We start from the raw sequence: 19,890 nt of genomic DNA, 5'->3' as shown, positions 1-19,890 counted from the left end.
TCTCGCCCCCTGTGGCTTGAAGACACTGCTGAACTCTGCAGTTTTGGTGCATTTTTTCTCTATAGGGTTTTTCTGAAAAAAAAAAAAAAATTTAAAAAATGCTGTTACATACTTAAGTGCAGAATCAAAGCTTTTCTGTACTATTAAAAAAAAACATTAAAAACTCTGCTTCAATTGTGCCCCAAAATCGCATCAAATATAGGGGAAAAAACATTAAAGGAGTGCAAAAAACATAGAGAAGAGAAGATTGTTATTGCGTTGTGTGGTGCGGACACCTGCAGAAAAAAAACAGCAGAAAGAATGCAGCGTTTTTAAGTTACGTGTAAACACAGCCTTAGCATTATAGTTCACTACATTTTTTTACGGATTTAAAAGAGAAAAAATATCAATTGCACCATTTTTTTTAAATTTCATTTACTGATCCCCATAAATAATCTGATTGCTGTGTTGTGTGGGTCATTACGATTACAGGCGCACCAAATATGTCCATGTTATATGCTGATTTGTGATATTTATTATTTAAATAAAAAAATGCATTAAAGATGACATTATTTTTTTCATTATCAAGTGTATTTCATTATTATTTTTTAGCAATTTTATAGGATGAAAAAAAAATCTCTTATTCTCCCTCTAGAATACAAATACATATAAATACTCTGCTGTGCACAATGTATCAGTACAATCTGCCTGTGGAATCAGAGCCTGCAATACAGCTCAAGTACACATAATTCTCACCATCACTCACCAAGAGCTTGTGGCTCAGTATCCTAAGCTGCTGCCTGTAATGTTAGGGTATGTGCACAGCACAAGATACGGAAAGGTGTGCGGATTTTTCCGCACTGATTTTGGTAAATCCGCAGGAAATCCGCACTGAGGATTTACTGATGATTTACTGCTGAATTACTGCGGATTTATTGCGTTTTTTTTTCGCGGTTTTTGTGCGGATTTCACCTGCGGTTTTACACCCTCGGATTCCTATTATGGAGCAGGTGTAAACTGCTGCGGAATCCGCACAAAGAATTGACATGCTGCGGAATAAACAACTCAGCGTTTCCACGTCTTTTTTTCTGCAGCATGTGCACTGCGGATTTTGTTTTCCATAGGTTTACATGGTACTGTAAACTCATGGAAAACTGCTGCAAATCCGCAGCGGCCAATCCGCTGTGCATCCACAGCAAGATCCGCCGCGTGTGCACATGCCCTTAAGGTTGTGGGTGTGAGTATTGAGGTGACTCACAAAAAAAACCTTTTTTTTGTAATTGCTTATTATTTTTACAACTTTTATAGGAACAAACAATATTATTCTTCACCTCAGTACACAGGGACCATAGAAATACATTGTTATACACAATGTATCGCTATCGAAGTGTATAACCTATTTCTGGGTTCACTGCCTGCAATAGAGGTCAAGATGGCTAAATTCTCCAAGCTCTATTATTGTGGGCTATGTCTCCTAGATAGAGCAATAGCGTGTGAACATAGAGACATGAGTTGAAAGTCCTTAACACAGGATGGAGAAAAAGTGAATAATACAATTTAATTTATGCAGAGAGCAGCCCCACCGCAAGAGCAGTCATGGAGCGATGAAGACGTCCAAGAGAGGTGAGTATGGAGTCCGGGACAACAGTTGGGAGCTATGCTTATATGTTCTGCGTAACTTGTGTCTATTTCCATTAACTTGTATGGTGGTAATATCGATCTTGGTGTTGTATATGTGGCACCCTAGGAATCCGGATGCCACAGTGGTATTGCCTGCCTCCCGGGGAGGGTGATGCCATTCCTGGAAGTGAAAAGGAATTCCCTTAGCAGGTAACACTAGCATACAACACTTTCCTGACTCCAGGCCAAAAAGGGGAGCTCTAGACCCAGTTTCAGGGTAGCTTCCCTATACGTTCTGGTCTGGAGGAGGAGATAGTTAATCAGAGCTAGTCTGAGGAAGGGGAAGCATGTGAGGAAAGGAGAACTGGGAGTGGAGCTGCGATTGAGCTCCCTCCCAGGATTGAGCGCAAGAAGCCGGACACCGGAGTGCGAGGTTGTGTGGGAACTGTATGCACCACAGCAGAAACCGGGCACTGACAGCCGAAGGCACAGCAGCAGATTAGAGCCCGGAGTCACCATGAGAAAAAGGCATGTAAAAAGGCTCGAGCTGCCTGCCATGCAGGTAGTGTCCACCTAAAAGGACAGATTGAGAGAGGACCTTGTGTGAAGCCTCAGGCAGCAAGGGACAGAGAATTCAGTGCAGAAAGGAAGGCTTCCAACCCCACCTGGCTAGGGGGATTCCGAACTGCTTCCAGGCTGCCCGGATTACTTGGGGACCAAGCGCTACCTGTGGGGAGCTATACCAACCTTGCTGCAATACCATCAGCCCCAGTTGACCCCTTTAAACAGTGTCCACCATCCCTGGCCAAGTACCACAGGTAGCGTCATGAACACTCCTAAATTAGACCTTATTTCCACTTGCATTCATCCCCTTTTATTGGATGCCCAGGGCTACAGACCGGGTCACTGCTGCCGAGACACATCCCTTTAAGAACCGGCTCGATACCGAGTACCACAGCCCACGCAGTACATTGCACAGCCCACGCAGTACATTGCGCAGCCAACACAGTACATTGCACAGCCAACGCAGTACATTGCACAGCCAATGCAGTACATTGCGCAGCCAACGCAGTACATTGCGCAGCCCACGCAGTACATTGCACAGCCCATGCAGTACATTGCACAGCTAACGCAATACATTGCGCAGCCAATGCAGTACATTGCGCAGCCCACGTAGTGCATTGCGCAGTCCACGTAGTATATTGCGCAACCCATGTTGTATATTGCGCAGCCCACGTAGTACATTGCGCAGCCCACGTAGTACATTGCGCAGCCCATGTAGTATATTACGCAGCCCACGTAGTATATTGCGCAGCCCACGTTGTATATTGCGCAGCCCACGTTGTATATTGCGCAGCCCATGTTGTATATTGCGCAGCCCACGTTGTATATTGTGCAGCCCACGTTGTATAGTCACATAGTATATTGCCCAGCCACGTAGTATATAGCACAGCCCATGTAGTGTATTGCCCAGCCACGTAGTATATAGCACAGCCCATGTAGTATATTGCCCAGCCCATGTAGTATATTGCACAGCCCACGTATACAGCACAGCCCATGTAGTATATTGCCCAGCCACATAGTATATAGCACAGCCCATGTAGTATATTGCCCAGCCACATAGTATATAGCACAGCCCATGTAGTATATTGCCCAGCCACGTAGTATATAGCACAGCCCATGTAGTATATTGCCCAGCCACGTAGTATATAGCACAGCCCATGTAGTATATTGCCCAGCCACGTAGTATATTGCCCAGCCCACGTAGTATATTGCCCAGCCACGTAGTATATAGCACAGCCCATGTAGTATATTGCCCAGCCCACGTAGTATATTGCCCAGCCCACGTAGTATATAGCAATGTGGGCATCATATCCCTGTTAAAAAAAGAAATAAAATAAAAAATCTATATATATAATTGTCTAAGGGTTTTTCTGTCTGTCTGTCCTGGAAATCCCGCGTCTCTGATTGGTCGAGGCGCATGGCGACGATTATGTCATAAAGGTTGCCTCGACCAATCAGCGACTGGCACAGTATCGACGTAGATGTCATAATGGTTGCCATGGCGACGATGATGTCATAAAGGTTGCCTCGACCAATCAGCGACGGGCACAGTCTGCCGCGAATTCTGGAATCATCATTGTCCATATACTACGGGGACATGCATATTCTAGAATTCTAGATATTCTGTTTGTCTGTCTGTCACGGACTGCGCAATGTACTACGTGGGCTGCGCAATGTACTGCGTTGGCTGCGCAATGTACTGCATGGGCTGCGCAATGTACTGCGTGGGCTGCGCAATGTACTGCGTTGGCTGCGCAATGTACTGCCTTGGCTGCGCAATGTACTGTGTTGGCTGCGCAATGTACTGTGTGGGCTGCGCAATGTACTGCGTGGGCTGTGCAATGTACTGCGTGGGCTGCGCAATGTACTGTGTGGGCTGCGCAATATACTACGTGGGCTGTGCTATACACTACGCATACATATTCTAGAATACCCGATACGTTAGAATCGGGCCACCATCTAGTAGTTATATACTCACCTTCCGGAGCCCCCGGATCCAAGCAAAGCGGTTACCGATGCTGCTCATGCGCTCCGGTCTCAAGAGCGCATTGCGGTCTTGCGAGATGATGACGTAGCGGTCTCGCGAGACCGCTACGTCATCATCTCGCGAGATCGCAGCATGGACCGGTTACCGGAGCGTCGCGAGGAGCGGGAAAGGCCTGTTCCTGATCCGAGGGGCTGACGGACGGTGAGTATATAACGATTTTTTTTTTATTATTATTATTTTTAACATTAGATCGTTTTACTATTCATGCCGCATAAGCAGCATGAATAGTACAAAGTTGGTCACACAGGGTTAATAGCAGCGTTAACCGAGTGCGTTACACTGCGGTCAATGCTGCCATTAACCCTGTGTGAGCACAGACTGGAGGGGAGAACAGAGCGGGCACTGACTGCGGGGAGGAAGGAGCGGCCATTTTGCCGCCGGACTGTGCCCGTCGCTGATTGGTCGTGGCTGTTTTGCCACGACCAATCAGCGACTTGGATTACATGACAGACAGAGGCCGCGACCAATGAATATCCGTGACAGACAGACAGACAGAATATCTAGAATTCTAGAATATGCATGTCCCCGTAGTATATGGACAATGATGATTCCAGAATTCGCGGCAGACTGTGCCCGTCGCTGATTGGTCGAGGCAACCTTTATGACATCATCGTCGCCATGGCAACCATTATGACATCTACGTCGATACTGTGCCAGTCGCTGATTGGTCGAGGCGAATTCGCGGCAGACTGTGCCCGTCGCTGATTGGTCGAGGCAACCTTTATGACATCATCGTCGCCATGCTGTGTCCGTCGCTGATTGGCCTCGACCAATCAGAGACGCGGGATTTCCAGGACAGACAGACAGAAAAACCCTTAGACAATTATATATATAGATTACCACCGCAAAAAGCATTGCTTTAAAACTACTGTTCATCAAACCTAATTTCGTTCACCTAACATAATTGTTGTTTTTATTGTTTATTGTTTAAGATTTAAAGCCTTTTTCATCTGTACCGTACCCTAGAATTAGTGGTACTTAACAGTAAAATTTGTTATAAGATGGTGGATATTTTCAAAGGATTTCAATAAACCTAACCTTAAGCCACATTTTCTAACAGAACCGTTCCAAATTTTCTGCCCCAATAATTTCTGTTGCATTTAATAATCTCTAACTTGTCAGCTGTCCTTGAAGAAAGTGTTTCATTTGAAAAATACATTCACATTTTATATATTTTTATGTGGCTTGCTACATAGACTGGGACAGGTTGAGCAGAGTCATTTCTTTATCATTAGAGGATGGACTAGTTAATGGCAGAGCTCTTCTGCTGTGGAAAGTTGTTCTCTATCGTGTAGAGATGAGTGATCCTGAACTTAAAAGTTTGGGGTTCATACCAGACAGTTAGTGTCCGGTGTTAAACGCTGAACATGGACTTCTCCCAGAACTCTGTTGCAATTCTCGAAGTTTCAGAGGAATTCCAGGAGAGAGGGAGAATTTTCCAGCTCAAAAGTTCGGGTCCTCATTGTTTTCAACGGGATTCAGGTTCAAGTTTGGGTACAGTTAATTTATGCTACCAGAACCAAACTTTGGAGTCAAGTTCAGGTCGGGTACGAGATCCCGAACTTCCATGGGTCCGCTCATCACTAATCATGTGAAAACAATTTTGAAAATGAGGCATACCCTACCACTCTAACCCTATGACTCCAGCTCAAGCCGTTCTGGTGGTCTGCGCTAAGAATTACCTTAAGTCAGTGACATCCATTCAGTTTGAGACTGCATTATTTGGTGGCATCTATAAAGCAATTGGAAAGGACACTAAATTGGACGCTGCACTAAAGCTAGACAAAGCTATGAGTGATGTTTACATGAATAAGGTTGTGTTCACACCAGCATTATGGATTACTATTTACTGTTCTATAAATTGATGTCAGGGACAGCTCAATCACATGACAGACAGCATCGTCAGCCGAGGGACTCCACTGCCTTATAATGGGGTCCAACAGGTGTCTGTTAGTGTATCTCTCATTTTACTGGAAAAAATAGCACAAAAGGATAATCATTTGTTTGGAATTACTGAATCTGTGAAGAAGCCTCCAGTGCAGAGGGCACCTTCATATACTGTAATAAGTTGCCTACAAAAATATCCATCTCTATTCTCAAATTAACATTATTTATTGCTTCTATGTATTGCTGGTTAAAGATGTGGTCCTGGATTAAAAAAAATATATTTTTGTGTGATTTTTTTTAACATTTTATTTTTTTATTCACAGGTTGTGTGCGGCATTGTAGCTAAATTCACTTTGCCTATGTTGTGATGCCGGGCACCAAGGACAACAACTCACTTTTTAATATTTCTGGACAACTTTTCTAAAAATCATAAATCATTTTTTTATGGACACATTAATTCTAAATATTATAAGTGACATATGCTGATAGCTAGGCATAACAGTTCATGCATTCATCATGAATTGTAACACGATGATAGATAATTACAACCATAATAATAATAATCTTTTTATTTATGTAGCGCCAACATATTCCGCAGCGCTATGCAAGCACATCCTTATTTTTATGGACTCTACACAATTTTACTGTTGGGAACCATTGGCTTAACTTGAAGCTCATGATCCCCAATGCAAAATCTACAATAGTGCCCCAACTATCACAGATCTTCAATAGAATTGGTCTTCTTATATTGGCCAAAGAAACCTTTATACTTGGTCTGTGTACGACTGCAACCCCTGCCCCCACTATAGTGTTAATCCTGTTGACAACCCTGCCAGACACAAAGTATGGACCAGTACTGCACAATTTTAGAACAATCTGCTTTGATAATTATAATGCACTTTGCTGTTAGAGTGGTAGTTTACAGCTTCATCCACCAGATGGCGATATTGGATATGATCTTATCATGTTACAGCTTTTTCATTTCACTAAAGTTTTTTTATACAAACTTTGAATTTTTACATTATTAGTATGATTTATATAAATATGTATTTGAAGAATGCAGCAAAGAGCACTGTGTACACAGTCGGCAATTCTCTTCACATCAGCCCAGAGCCTACTGAAGCTGAGACCATGGAAATACTTACTGTATGATCCAGAAGTTACAGGGAACAGGAAAAAACAGCAATTGTCTATACTGATGGAAACTGTTCTGACTGAAGTCCTGGAGTCAAAGCTGGAATTTTATTAGGGACGTAATAACAATCCTCCAAATGTAGAAGATAGAATGGAAGGAAGACCATCAAGTCAGAGGGCAGAACTGAAGGCCACCAGCAAAGTGGTGGAATAAGCCTGGGAAGGGAAAGCTTTTTTCCAAAGTTATTCTTCATACTGCCAATGGGCATACTACTCAGGACAAGACAAAATTGATGTAGAGAGATAGAAAAATAATAATAGGAAGAATAATAAGGCAGAATGTCAGATGCTTGAGAGGTTATGTGAAGGCTTCGATGTTATATGGACACGGTCTAGAACATTGTCACAGCCCATGGAATGAAGTGGCAGTCCAGCGTGGAACAAGAAAATAAGACAGCAGGGTTTCCCTTAGAAAGAAAAAATATTAATAGAAATGTTGACTATTCTACTTCTTCTGATTTGATCATTTACATAGTAAATATAATGTAGGCCATATACGGTAAATATATTTTTAGATTTGTATAAACTGCAGTCCATTTGGCACCTGAATACATTACGCTCAGTGTGTTCTGTTCTTGCTATAAATGCATCTAGTTGCGTAGGTAAACATGGAAAGTGCCCCGGGCTGGCATTTGTGCCAACTTACAAATATTTTTCACAGCATGATACCCTTCACCAACCTTGTGTTCGCTAAAAAGTGTGCTGAAAATGCAAGGGTTAAATTACGTAATTGAATATGGTCTTGGCGAACATTAAATTAATGCAAAAGAGCCATTAAAGTAAAAACACGAGTATTACAAACAGCAGAGCAATTTTGCAGAAATGCAATGCTATAATTAGACGGCGTAGATTTCATTGTTATAGAAACCTGCCACCTTAAAATGGTGACAGATTGTGGCATAGACAGCCTGGTATGGAGCCGGGGGAGCTGAGCAGACTGACGGATAGGTTTGTAGGAAGAAAGTCAGTGCAAGGTTAAGTTCACATGATGAGGTTTTGGTGCATTTTTTGATGCTACACATTTTAGCTCACCAAAAAATGCAGCGTCTAATTACACTGGTCAACAGCATTTTTGGTGCCAAAGATATTTCATCGAATTTGGGGTATTTTTGGGGTGCTGATTCTGAATATGTCATCAGTTTTGCCAGATTGGCTCAAGTTTTTGAGATTTTTGGTATCTTATTTATAGCACTTGTTGGTAAATGCGACGCATCATCTCATTAATTTCTTTGGATTAGTACTTGAACTGAGCAGTTCTCAATATAGTTTTGTGTTAATTAGTGTTCTAAAAGTTTGTTCATAGCTTGATTTTTGCACTAACTTTATGTTGTTGTCTGTTTTCCAGTGAATAGCATGAACTCATCAAGAAGAAGTTGTCTTAACGATCCAGACTCATTCTGTTACATTTGTGGTGAATACACACTGCCAAAACATAGAAGAAACATAACAGACTTCGTAAAAAAAGTGTATTTTGCCTATTTTGGGGTTATGCTTGGGGACCAAGACAAGTTTTGGGCACCACACATAGTGTGCAAAGCATGTATCGAATTATTACGAAAATGGAGCAAAGGACAAAGAAAAAGCTTCAAATTTGGTGTTCCAATGGTGTGGAGAGAGCCAAAAAATCATCATGATGACTGTTATTTATGGTAAACACAGGTACAGGCACATCTTCACAATGAGGGACAGGCCTTCTTGCAGATTCCATGTTACTCCCATTTTCGTTTCTTATGCTTATTGAATCCTTGCACTTGCACTGCACAGAAATAACAGTCATCATGATGATTTTTTGGCTCTCTCCACACCATTGGAACACCAAATTTGAAGCTTTTTCTTTGTCCTTTGCTCCATTTTCGTAATAATTCGATACATGCTTTGCACACTATGTGTGGTGCCCAAAACTTGTCTTGGTCCCCAAGCATAACCCCAAAATAGGCAAAATACACTTTTTTTACGAAGTCTGTTATGTTTCTTCTATGTTTTGGCAGTGTGTATTCACCACAAATGTAACAGAATGAGTCTGGATCGTTAAGACAACTTCTTCTTGATGAGTTCATGCTTTTCACTGGAAAACAGACAACAACATAAAGTTAGTGCAAAAATCAAGCTATGAACAAACTTTTAGAACACTAATTAACACAAAACTATATTGAGAACTGCTCAGTTCAAGTACTAATCCAAAGAAATTAATGAGATGATGCGTCGCATTTACCAACAAGTGCTATAAATAAGATACCAAAAATCTCAAAAACTTGAGCCAATCTGGCAAAACTGATAGCATATTCAGAATCAGCACCCCAAAAATACCCCAAATTCATTAAAATATTTTGGACACCAGAAAAAAATTTTTTTTTTGTTGACCTGTGTTATCGTTCCAGCAAAGTGGATGAGATTTGTAGAAGTCTCCTGCCTGCTGTGCTTCTGACCTGTGGTGTGTGATTGAAATCCACAATATGTCAATTTCAATTGCGGCTACACAGTTTTATGTACTGGTTTGTCCTATAGACTTTCATTAGATAAAGTCTTCAGGTAAAAAGCACACATGTTTTAGTGTTTCTGCTGTGGTAACACACTAAAAACACATGTAATCTGCACATGACTGTATCAATAAAGTTTTGTCAAAGCCAAATATAAGAGATGACAAACAACGTGCTAAAGACATATGTAAAAAAACCACACAAAACCACAACGAACAAGACGCCGCTTTCTTGGGGAGTTTTTGAGTCGCCCGCCAAGGCCGTGAGGTACCCGGTACCGAGTCCGGTATTCACTGGGGGATGTCACGGTGGCGTCCCGGTCTGTGGCTCCGGGCGCCCATGTAAAAGGGGAAATTGATTAAAGTTCGTGTTTGTGACGCCACCTGTGGTATTCGCAGTGGGGACTGACGCTGCTTTAAGGGGTCCTCTGGGGTGATGTTCTGTTAGCTAGATGGTATAACTTCCCACAGGTGAGGTGTATCCCCAGGGCTCCCGGTGTGCAGATGAAGATGGTGAATGGAGCAGTAAAGAACGAGGACGCAGGTTTGCAGTCTCTTTACCTGGTTTACTGAAGGCTTCAGGCAACCGCAGTCCAGGGCACCAGATCACAGGACAGGCAGGGTCCGGCCGGCTTGGAAGCGAATTCAGAGTCCCCTTTACCAGGTGGAGTTAAAAGCCTTCCTCATAGCGCGGTGGTATTGTAGTCCCTTACTGCCTATGGCTTCTGACAAGGTCCTCACTGTTCTCTCTGTCCTCCATAAAGGTGGGACATAAACCCGTATGGCAGGTGACTCAAGCCTTTTTACAGGATCTCTATCATAACCCGGGCTCTATGTGTCACTGTGCCTCCTGGGTATAAGGGTGGCAGGTGATATGTAATCCAGCTGTCCCGCCGGTTTCTACTGTCAGTCTTAGAGTCCCTCACAACCTCGATGTTCCGGCTACCGGTAATCTGCGTCAGCCAGGGAGTTAGCTAATTCACTGCTCTGCTCCACTGGTGTTCCTCTCCTGTGCTTCGCTCTCCCACACGCTCACTACAATCTGTTCGGCGTTCGGTATGATCTCTGTCCAGGAGCTGCAGCACTTTCTCGTGGCTGCACGGCTCCTTATATGTTCTTCCTGCCTGAGACTGCTCCAGTGCTCTCCGGCACTATCTGACTAACATTCCCTCCAAACCACAATATATATCTATATGCAGGGGAGTCACCTAGAAATAAGATCAAAAGCTCCCCCTTGAGGCCAGGAGTGTGAATATGGTGCATGTTTGTGTTACTTGGTGAGAGTTATCCTTCATCACTTCCAAGCGTGACATCACTCTCCCCATGAGGAAAGCAATGCCACTGTGACGACCAGGACCCTGGGGCGCCACATTTTTTGTTTTCTGAAACCATTTTTGAACATTTTATTAAGCGCGTTTTGCTGTTTAATTCTGAAAGCTTTTTTTTTTTTTTGCAGCCTTTACTTTGGACAGTATCTAGTTTGGAGCATTTTCCCATCAGCAGACACTTCAAAGAAGTGATATTCTTTTCTACCACAAGGCATTTTTTAAAACTTGAAGCAGAACAAAAATGATCAAAATACTGAAAATGTGAACAGAAAGTCTTTTTATAATAGGAATAAATAGGTAGAGTCTTTTAAATGTTTTTGAGTTATTTTTCAGACATGTTTAGGCTTGGGTGACAAAGAAGACGCTTCAGGAAAAACATCCCCAGTGTTTCCCTCAAGCATCTTCTTGTAGCAAAAACTACACAGATATGCCAGTATCTATAAGCAGGACCGGTGTTAACGAGGAGGTACAATTGGGCATCCACAGCAGGAGCTACACTGATAAAAGAAAACAATTAAAAAAGCAAACAAAAAACACTTATTTAGTATCATTGCATTCGAAAAAGGCCAAGTGATCAAAATATAAAATAAATTAATATGATTGGTAAGCGGCATAATGAGAAAAAAAATCAAAATACCACAATTAAATTTTTTTTTTTGGCAGCAGCAAAATTACAATAAAATGCAATAAGAGGCAATCATAACATTGCATCTGTCCCAAAATTGTACCAGTAAAACGTCAGCTCCGCATGCAAAAAATAAGCCTTCACACAGCCCCATATTCAAAAATATGAAAATGTTACAGGTCTCGGAAAATGGGGATGGGTGCAGTCACAGTATGGGGAGTTGGGGGATGCGTGAGGAGGCAGTATGGAGAACGAGGGGGTAAATATAGGAGGAGACATTATGGTTGGCAGGTGGGATGTGAGAAGAGACAGTATGAGGAGGGAGGGGAAAACGTGTGAGGAGACTATTGAGGAGAATTGTCACAGTGATACTGTGATAGAGAGGGCAAGAAGACATTGGTGTCTGGCTTCACGCACTTCTGCACTGGCTAGAAGTATTTCACCATCGTATTAAACAGTGCAGGTTTTTTCATTGTTAGCCGTGCAATGGTTAATCTGTTCAGTTGAAGCTCCCGGAGCTTTGGTACTTGGATTGTCTCAGCTGTTCACTGTTGGCCACTCCCCTCTGCTGTATATGTTGGCATCTGACTCATAGGGATTGCACTTGTTAGTTTTTGCTGCCTGGTTTGGAGCTGGTGGTGTTGTTCATGGTTGTAGTTGGTGTTTGGAGATTTTTCATTTGATTATTGCCTGGAGTTTTGTGTGTGTGTGTGCATATCCTCATCCTCTCCTATTTTGTTTCTCCTTCCTTTAACTTCTACTCTGTGTTTGGTGTGTATTTTGTATGGTTAATATTTTCATTTATTCCTGTCGTATTCCCTTGTTTGTTTGTCTAGTTAGTGTGCTCCTGTACACTTCAGCTTTCCACTACCCTGGGTGGAGGTGGGGACAGATCAGGGTAGATATAGGAGCATAACAACGCACGAAAACCTGGCTTCTCCACCTTCAGGAGTAATCCAGGGGACAGGGCTAGACCAGGCCTTAGTTCTGGGGACCTGGTAAGTCTCACCTGCGTGACAGGAATAGTGTGAGGAGACAATGTAGGGGGATAAAAGTCGAAGTGGGCAGAAAATAGAGACTGAATGGAGTGTGGGGGCAGCATGGGAGGGACAGTGTAAGGACAGCCATGAGGGCACAGTAAGCCAAGGAGGGGTACTGTGATGAGGGCGCACAGTATAGAGACTGGGCCCTATAGATGGGACACAGTGTGAGCTGACAGTGTGAAGAGGGGGCCCAATATGGAAAGGAGAGGGTTATGTGGAAGGCATTTTTGATAAGAGAGACAGTGTATGGGTCATATTTTGTGCATGGAATATACATTTCTAATCCTGCCTGAAGAAGGAGCCACTGTGCTCTGAAAGCTTGCAAACATATTATTTTCTGGTTAGCCAATAAAGGTATCACTCCTAGAATACTTCTGTCATCATTGGGCAGAAAAGTATTCACATAGGTTAGTTTGCAGAGGGGGGAAGTGGAGGAGTAGCGAGGAGAGAGAGGAATTAGTCGGGCAGCAGAGTTAAGGATGGACTAGAGGTGCAAGGGTGTTAGCAGGGAGGCCACAGAATAGGATGCTGCAGTAGATGAGGCGGGAGATGATGAGGGCATCCACAAGCATTTTGGTAGTTAGAGGGTTGAGGAAAGGACGGATTCTGGAGATATTTTTGTAACATGTGTGTAAGTCTAACATGTGGGCTCTATCACTGACACAATTATGGGAACGTTGAGGTTTTCTTCTTACAGTTTTTCTAGTGTTTTTAGGCATGTCAAAAATATAATAAAAAGCACAAATTTTGTGTATGTTTTTTAAGTGTTCTCTTTTGTTTTGTTTTTTTTTTGCTTGTGATTTTTACGCATATTTATATATTTACATGTGCCATAGGGAAACCTTTGGAAATATGTGTCACACCTACAACATGCTGTTTAAAAAAAAAATAGATAACAAAGACGAAAAAACCCACTGAATTAATGAGTTTCACTGTACCATCAGTGTGAACTTACATTCATGGCTTAATCTTTGAGAAAAGCATAAGCTACTGGCAGGATCAACCTAGTGACCACGACAATCTGAACAAAAATCCACAAAATGCATGGTTTGAACTATTGACTTACAGGAAACATCTAGCTGTAGTGTTTTGTTAGGGGGGGGCAGTTTGGAGACGCAGTTTTTCTTGTATATAGCACAATAATTTGGGCTCCATGATGTGAAGATCCTATAGGTTGCTACGGGGACACAGTGACTGACACTATTATTGTTTTTTTATATTGTTGTCGCTGTTATCAGGACACTAAGGTTGTCGCTGGGTACTTTGTCCAAAATATCAGGGTGCTGTGGTTGTCAGCTATTGGTCGCTAGGCCTCACTGATGTGGACTACTATGGCTGCCTCTCTTCTTACAGGAACTATCACTGTTACTGAAGCACGGAATCTCCCTGTAGTATTGAGATTACAGCCAGAGAAGTAACTGAAAGATGCATATTAGCAGCCATGCACAGACAGTAAGAGATATACTGTTGCTATGTGTGTATAATTATGAAAAAGACTGGCTTAGTCAATTGTTTCCATATGCTTAATAATGCTTTCACAGATCCTATTCTAAAACAATCATGTATCTGATACAATTTAGGGGACTAGCAAAAGCTTTGAGTCCATAAAAGAAATATGCTGCAGTCGAAAAGTCAGCCAAGATTGTTTTTATTCTTTTCTTTGAATAGTTGTACTTGACCAGCAGGTGGCGCTCTATTCAATGCAGTAAGTTTGACATTTTTTTTTAAAGTGACTGTTTGCTTTAACTTAGAAAAATGATATTAGTGTAAAATAGTACGTAAAAGAATTAAAGCACACCTTACTAATCTCTGTTCCAGCGCTTCTCAGGTCCTCCTCCTGTCTGCAATTTTAAATATCTATGTCAGTGTGACCAGAAAGTACAGACATTGATGGGAAGCAGAATAGAAAGACCTAAGCTAAATCTGTTTATCTGGAGGATTCATGTATTCAGAGAACCAGGATCACATTTTTCAGGCTCTTCATGTCTTTCTGCTGCTACACTAGAACCTGCTTCTCTGCCTCCAGCAGCTCATCCCATCCCTTTTTTTACTCTGCGCAGCCAAGATTATTAACTTCTTACATCTCTGGAATGAGATGGTATCCCCAAGACCTGCATGGAGAGTCTCATCCAGTGACTTTCTGGTCAAAGATCAATGGTATAAGGGAGAGTGCCAAGTTGGCGTAAGGAGACTAATTGGCCATGGAATGCTCCTCTGGGAATTGAAATATGAAAATATCCTGCTCAGAGAGGAAGATCACTACAAATCTTGTGCCACCTATTATCAGTAGATTTCTTGAAGCCACACAGCAAAGGAGCTTTCCGTTAAGCAGGAGAAGATGGCAGCGGGAGGAGAATAGAGCATGAGTGACAAAGGCTTGAGAAGTTCTTCCACACACCCTAAGCACTTCAACCTCATTTAACCGTAAAACACTGATTTTTCGGTAGTGGAGAAATGGACTAGTTAGCTGAAGGTAGAAACAGTCTTAGAGGTGAAATATTGCTGACAGATTCATTTTACGCTATGTAATACTGTAAAATGTAGTTCATGCACCCTTCAAGTGTATTCCTTGATGTCACTTAAAGGGAACCTGTCACCATTTTTGTGTCATACCAGCTAAAAATATCATCTTGACCAGTGCCGACGCATGCACACTTCTGCTTTTCGGCTTTGCCTGCAGTTGGGCAAAGTATACTGCGCAAGTGCGAAACACGATTTGTCTGTGCAGGAGCAAAATTTCTCATGGCGATGAGCATCACGCAGGAGGAGTCATCCACACCCAGAACAGTGAGCAGCAGCCGGGGGCAGGGGTGGAGTGGCCCAAAGCCACGCCCATTGGACCGGATGGACCAATTCGAATACAGTAGGGGAGAAAAAAAAGTTTTTTCAGGGCTATACAGTGGGAGTCAGGGGGTTACATAAGTATTTACAGAATGCATAGCAGATGCTGACCAAGATTATATGTTTAGCTGGCATGACACAAAAATAGTGACAGGTCTCCTTTAACTTCAATAGACTTTGAGACATGTCATAAGGTTTTATCGTGTTGGGTGATATGCAGATACTATAATTAACCATCTCCTTCAGAAAATCACAGCAACTGAAGGTGACCGGATAGTGTATATAGTAAATTGGCTGTCTTCAGATAAGGCTCTGTTCACATGTACAGTAATCATCCATTAGAACGGATACAGCAGCAATCCTTTGACAAAAAAGTTGTACAGACTAATTTTTTTTCATTGAAGTCTATGGAAAACAGGTCCGTTAAATAGCCATCCTTTTTGTCTCCCATTTCAAAATAATCCATTTTTTGCTTACTGGAGTTGGAAAAATAAATATGTAGCATGTACTATTGGACATGTAAACTTATAAGTAATCATTCATTTGAAAGTCATCCAGTGAGCAAAAAACAGATCCTTTTCACATGGGAGAAAAAAACCGATGGCTATTTAAACTATTCTAGTTTAAATCATTTTTTTTTCAAGTGGACATAAAAGTTGGGTCTGCACAACTTTATTTTTACCAATGGATTGCTGCTGGATCCTTTCTAATGTGATTATAGCCTTACCTCGCTTCACTGACAGTTAGTGTAGAATCAGCTGAATTAGCCCAGCACTTTCTTATAGAGATTGGTCCGTCTCCTTGCTCTAATCCCCATTGTTATTATCTTCTGACATGTGTTTGTGACGTGCCAGAAGTTTATTGAAATAATAACTAGAAATCCTGCAGGCGTCCTCTGTTCTCCATGAGTAACTGTCCTTCTCGCCTGGGCTGGCTGACCTCCTTTACTGTATGTAGCTGGACTTCTTACAAGAAACGCTGCTCATAATTCCTGTAATATCACTTTTCTAATGCCCGGTTCTATTATTATAATTACTAAGCAGCTATTGGCAGCACACACGGCCCAGAACAATACTGTTGATACTAGCAGGGTACGGAGGGACAGCAGATTGTGACGAGTGCTGGATTGTGGCTCCAACCTCGAGAAATAGCTTCCTTTGTTTCAAGTTCCTGGTAGCTCATAAGAATGATACGTGATAGGATGCGGGATTCTTGGGGTTAACGCCGTCAGATCGGAATTTCCAGGTTGTGAGTGGATTTAGGTTTTAACCGGGTGAATCGCAAATCTCGTTGTTTACGGTTACTTATTATTGTGTTCTATTCCTTTATTGTCATTGTTTATCTGTGTACATTGTAATCGTAAATGAAGTAAGGTTTAGTATCTAGCCTACAAGTGTACATTTAGAGCGCGTATTCTTACTCTGGCTCTGTCAAAGGGAATGTTAACGTAGGAAGTGTTATCACAAAGCTCCATTGTCACGGTGTTGCCTCGTGTCTCTTTCCACTGGTACATGTGCGCCACCCACTTGCTTCCAATTGGCCGCAGGACAACTCAATTTGGCTATAAAAGCAGGTGACGGAGGTTGCTGAGCTCACTCACTGCTCAGGGCTAGATAGCACTGATTTCCTTGCTGGCTCCTGGAACAGCTCATCTTACAGAGGACTTTTTATTGGTGATGTGAACAGGATTTCACCACTTCTACAGGTAAATATTGTCTTTTAGATTTGTCTTTTTTGCCTACATTCTGATTGGTTTGTTTTAATTTACAAGAGTTAAACATCTGCTTAGCTGTAACTTTATTGCACCATATTGTAAATCCTGTTTTGCTACATGGGTTTAGCAAATTCTCACTTTTTTATTATTATTTTTACAGGACGATTTTAAAACCTATAACAACACTTATGTGGCTTTTGGAGAAGCTAACGGCACCAGAAATGCAGGGACATATGCTTGTTCCCACAGCAAGGGGCGCCTATCCTACCCAGCGTCTCATACCTTGTCCAAATGTATTAACTCCGGACAGAATCCCTGAGTTCTGCATCCCCCCTCTTCTTTCATCACAGAGGGGTATGAGAATGAAATCTCATTGTAGGTCTGTTCCTGACCTCTGTGGAGCAAGTTTTGTAAGTGAAGATTTTGGCACACCAGAGACACATATTATCCAGGTGGACAGTGCAGAAGAAGCCCTGGAAGAAGAAAGCACGAATGCAGACCCTCAGGCACAAGCAGCCCTTTCCTTGCCACATCTTCCCAAAACTCAAACTTCCTATGGATTCTGCACCTTACTAGAAAGCCCAAACACCAGAAGGAAAGAATCTCTCTTCCACAATGACCCTGCCACCCTTCCAATTTTACTGCCTAAATCACGCTCAAACACATCTGCATGGCAGCGGGCATCATCTTGCAGTAGTTTCACAACATTAAAACTGAGGTCATTGAGCCGCTCTGGCACCTTGGATAGCGAAACCTCATCTTCCACAGATTCTTCACCTTTTAGTTCTCCTTCGCTTCACAGATCTCCACCTCGATGTAGCTCTTTACTGAAAGCTCTAAGCCAAGAAAAGCTCTTCTCTAAAACTCTCAGAAGGAAGGGAAAGTCAGGGATGTCTAGAAATAATTCACTCTCAGCTGATGAGTTCAGTTCCACAGATAGTAGTCCCAACATAATTCGGAGAGTTTCTGATGGAATGATGGATACTGTCTTTCCAATGGACCTTTTCTATTCTAGAGGCAGATTTATGACAGAAAATGCCGTGTTACTAGAAAATGGAGGTTCCCTTCGATTATCTACAGAGTATTGCCCTGACGCACAGAGACTTCGAGTCCGACTCATAAATGTTGAAGGACTTTACCACCCAGATACTGACCCAAAAACCATCAATTGTTTTGTGACACTTTCCATCACTCCTGGAAAACAACAGAAGCAGCGAAGTACTGTAATCAGAAGGAGTAGAAACCCCATTTTCAATGAGGACTTTTTCTTTGAGAATGTGTTTCAAACACAGCTACATAGCCGCAGTCTTAAAATAAAGGTCATCAACAAAATGTGCAGCATGAAGAGAGACTGTATCCTTGGCCAAAGTGAACTTCCTTTGCTTAACATTCTTTCTCCATGAGAAGAAGGGTTTCAAGATGTTTGCAAAGCACTTTAAAATACTCAAAAGAAGAACAAATATTGATTACATCTGACGTCAACATTTCATTTTGTCCAACATTGACTTATTTTGTTCTATAAGAAGGTTCTAGCCGAAAAATTCCAATTAAAGTACTTAAGCATCTGAAAACTGCAGGTTTATCAATATCCATTCTTTTTTTATTAAAAAGTGGTGAGTTAGTATTTGGCATATATGTAATCCTATTTGATGGAAGACCAGAACTGAAAGAGTCTGTGTTTGCTTTCATTGACCCAGATCTGCCAGTTCTTCTCTTTGCAAATAGACATTGAAAATACCGTAATTGGCACAAACAACCCATGATCTACAGATAGCAGCTAAATAATGACTTTCTGTTTTCTAAAGCAGCACTGTAAATGTACAGATCATGTAGAAACGTATACTCCTATATGTATCTCTGCTATATTCGATGCTGCATTAAAAGTTATCAGTACTCTGGTTTTTTTTTCTATTGGCAACATTTTTTAAAACCTTAGCTCCTCTTGCAATAGATACAACCATTCTGACTAATATTCCCAATACAGAGTAGCATCAGCAGCTGTCTATAAAGGGAAATAGATGCTTTAGTAACAAAGTATGTTTTATATGTATTTATTATTTTTATATTTTATTTTTTGTATAATTTTCTTTTAAACATTTTTTTTATATGTATTTTACTTTATATATCTAGTATGAATGTATTTCTCAGTTTATTTATTGCAAATATGATACTTATATATTATAAAATTTATTTTTTTATGGTTAAATTAATAAATTATTTATTTTATGAAATGTGTTGATCAATTGGGCTATATGAGCACTTTTTAATAAAGAAAAAAATATATATAAATATATATATATATTCATGTATTTTATCTGGTTCTATACTGCAGAAAGGCTCTTAACTATAGCACTAAACAGTGTTCTAATGATGGCAACCACTATAAATCAACATTAGCGTGTATATGCGTGTGGATGCATGCATGAGTATGCAGTATGAGCTGTAAGCAGGTAGTAAATATTGACAGTGGTATGATATTTTCCTAAGAATAAACTAGCCTTGATTTTCTTTTCACACTGATGATCCTAAACCACGAGATGAAAGCATGGACACACTAACACTAAGTAATTAA

At 41.5% G+C, this 19,890-nt stretch overlaps 1 protein-coding gene across 1 annotated transcript; it reads left to right on the top strand.

Annotated features, from left to right (window-relative positions):
* The first annotated feature begins 16,431 nt into the window (after window positions 1-16,431).
* LOC143773592 (C2 calcium-dependent domain-containing protein 4C-like) lies at window positions 16,432-19,560 on the top strand. The gene is made up of 2 exons (XM_077260992.1): window positions 16,432-17,309; window positions 17,479-19,560. The coding sequence occupies exon 2, from the start codon at window positions 17,507-17,509 to the stop codon at window positions 18,719-18,721; it is 1,215 nt and encodes a 404-aa protein (XP_077117107.1). The 5' UTR covers window positions 16,432-17,309; window positions 17,479-17,506; the 3' UTR covers window positions 18,722-19,560.
* The last annotated feature ends 330 nt before the right edge of the window (window positions 19,561-19,890 follow it).

The sequence above is a fragment of the Ranitomeya variabilis genome, chromosome 5 (assembly GCF_051348905.1).
Source record: "Ranitomeya variabilis isolate aRanVar5 chromosome 5, aRanVar5.hap1, whole genome shotgun sequence".
Classification (NCBI taxonomy): domain Eukaryota; kingdom Metazoa; phylum Chordata; class Amphibia; order Anura; family Dendrobatidae; genus Ranitomeya; species Ranitomeya variabilis.
Note: the sequence above shows the minus strand (reverse complement) of the source record. Positions and strands in the feature narration are given on the sequence as shown.

Coding starts and splice junctions, on each gene's coding strand:
- LOC143773592 (XM_077260992.1), top strand. CDS start 17,507: ATGTGGCTTTTGGAGAAGCTAACGGCACCAGAAATGCAGGGACATATG.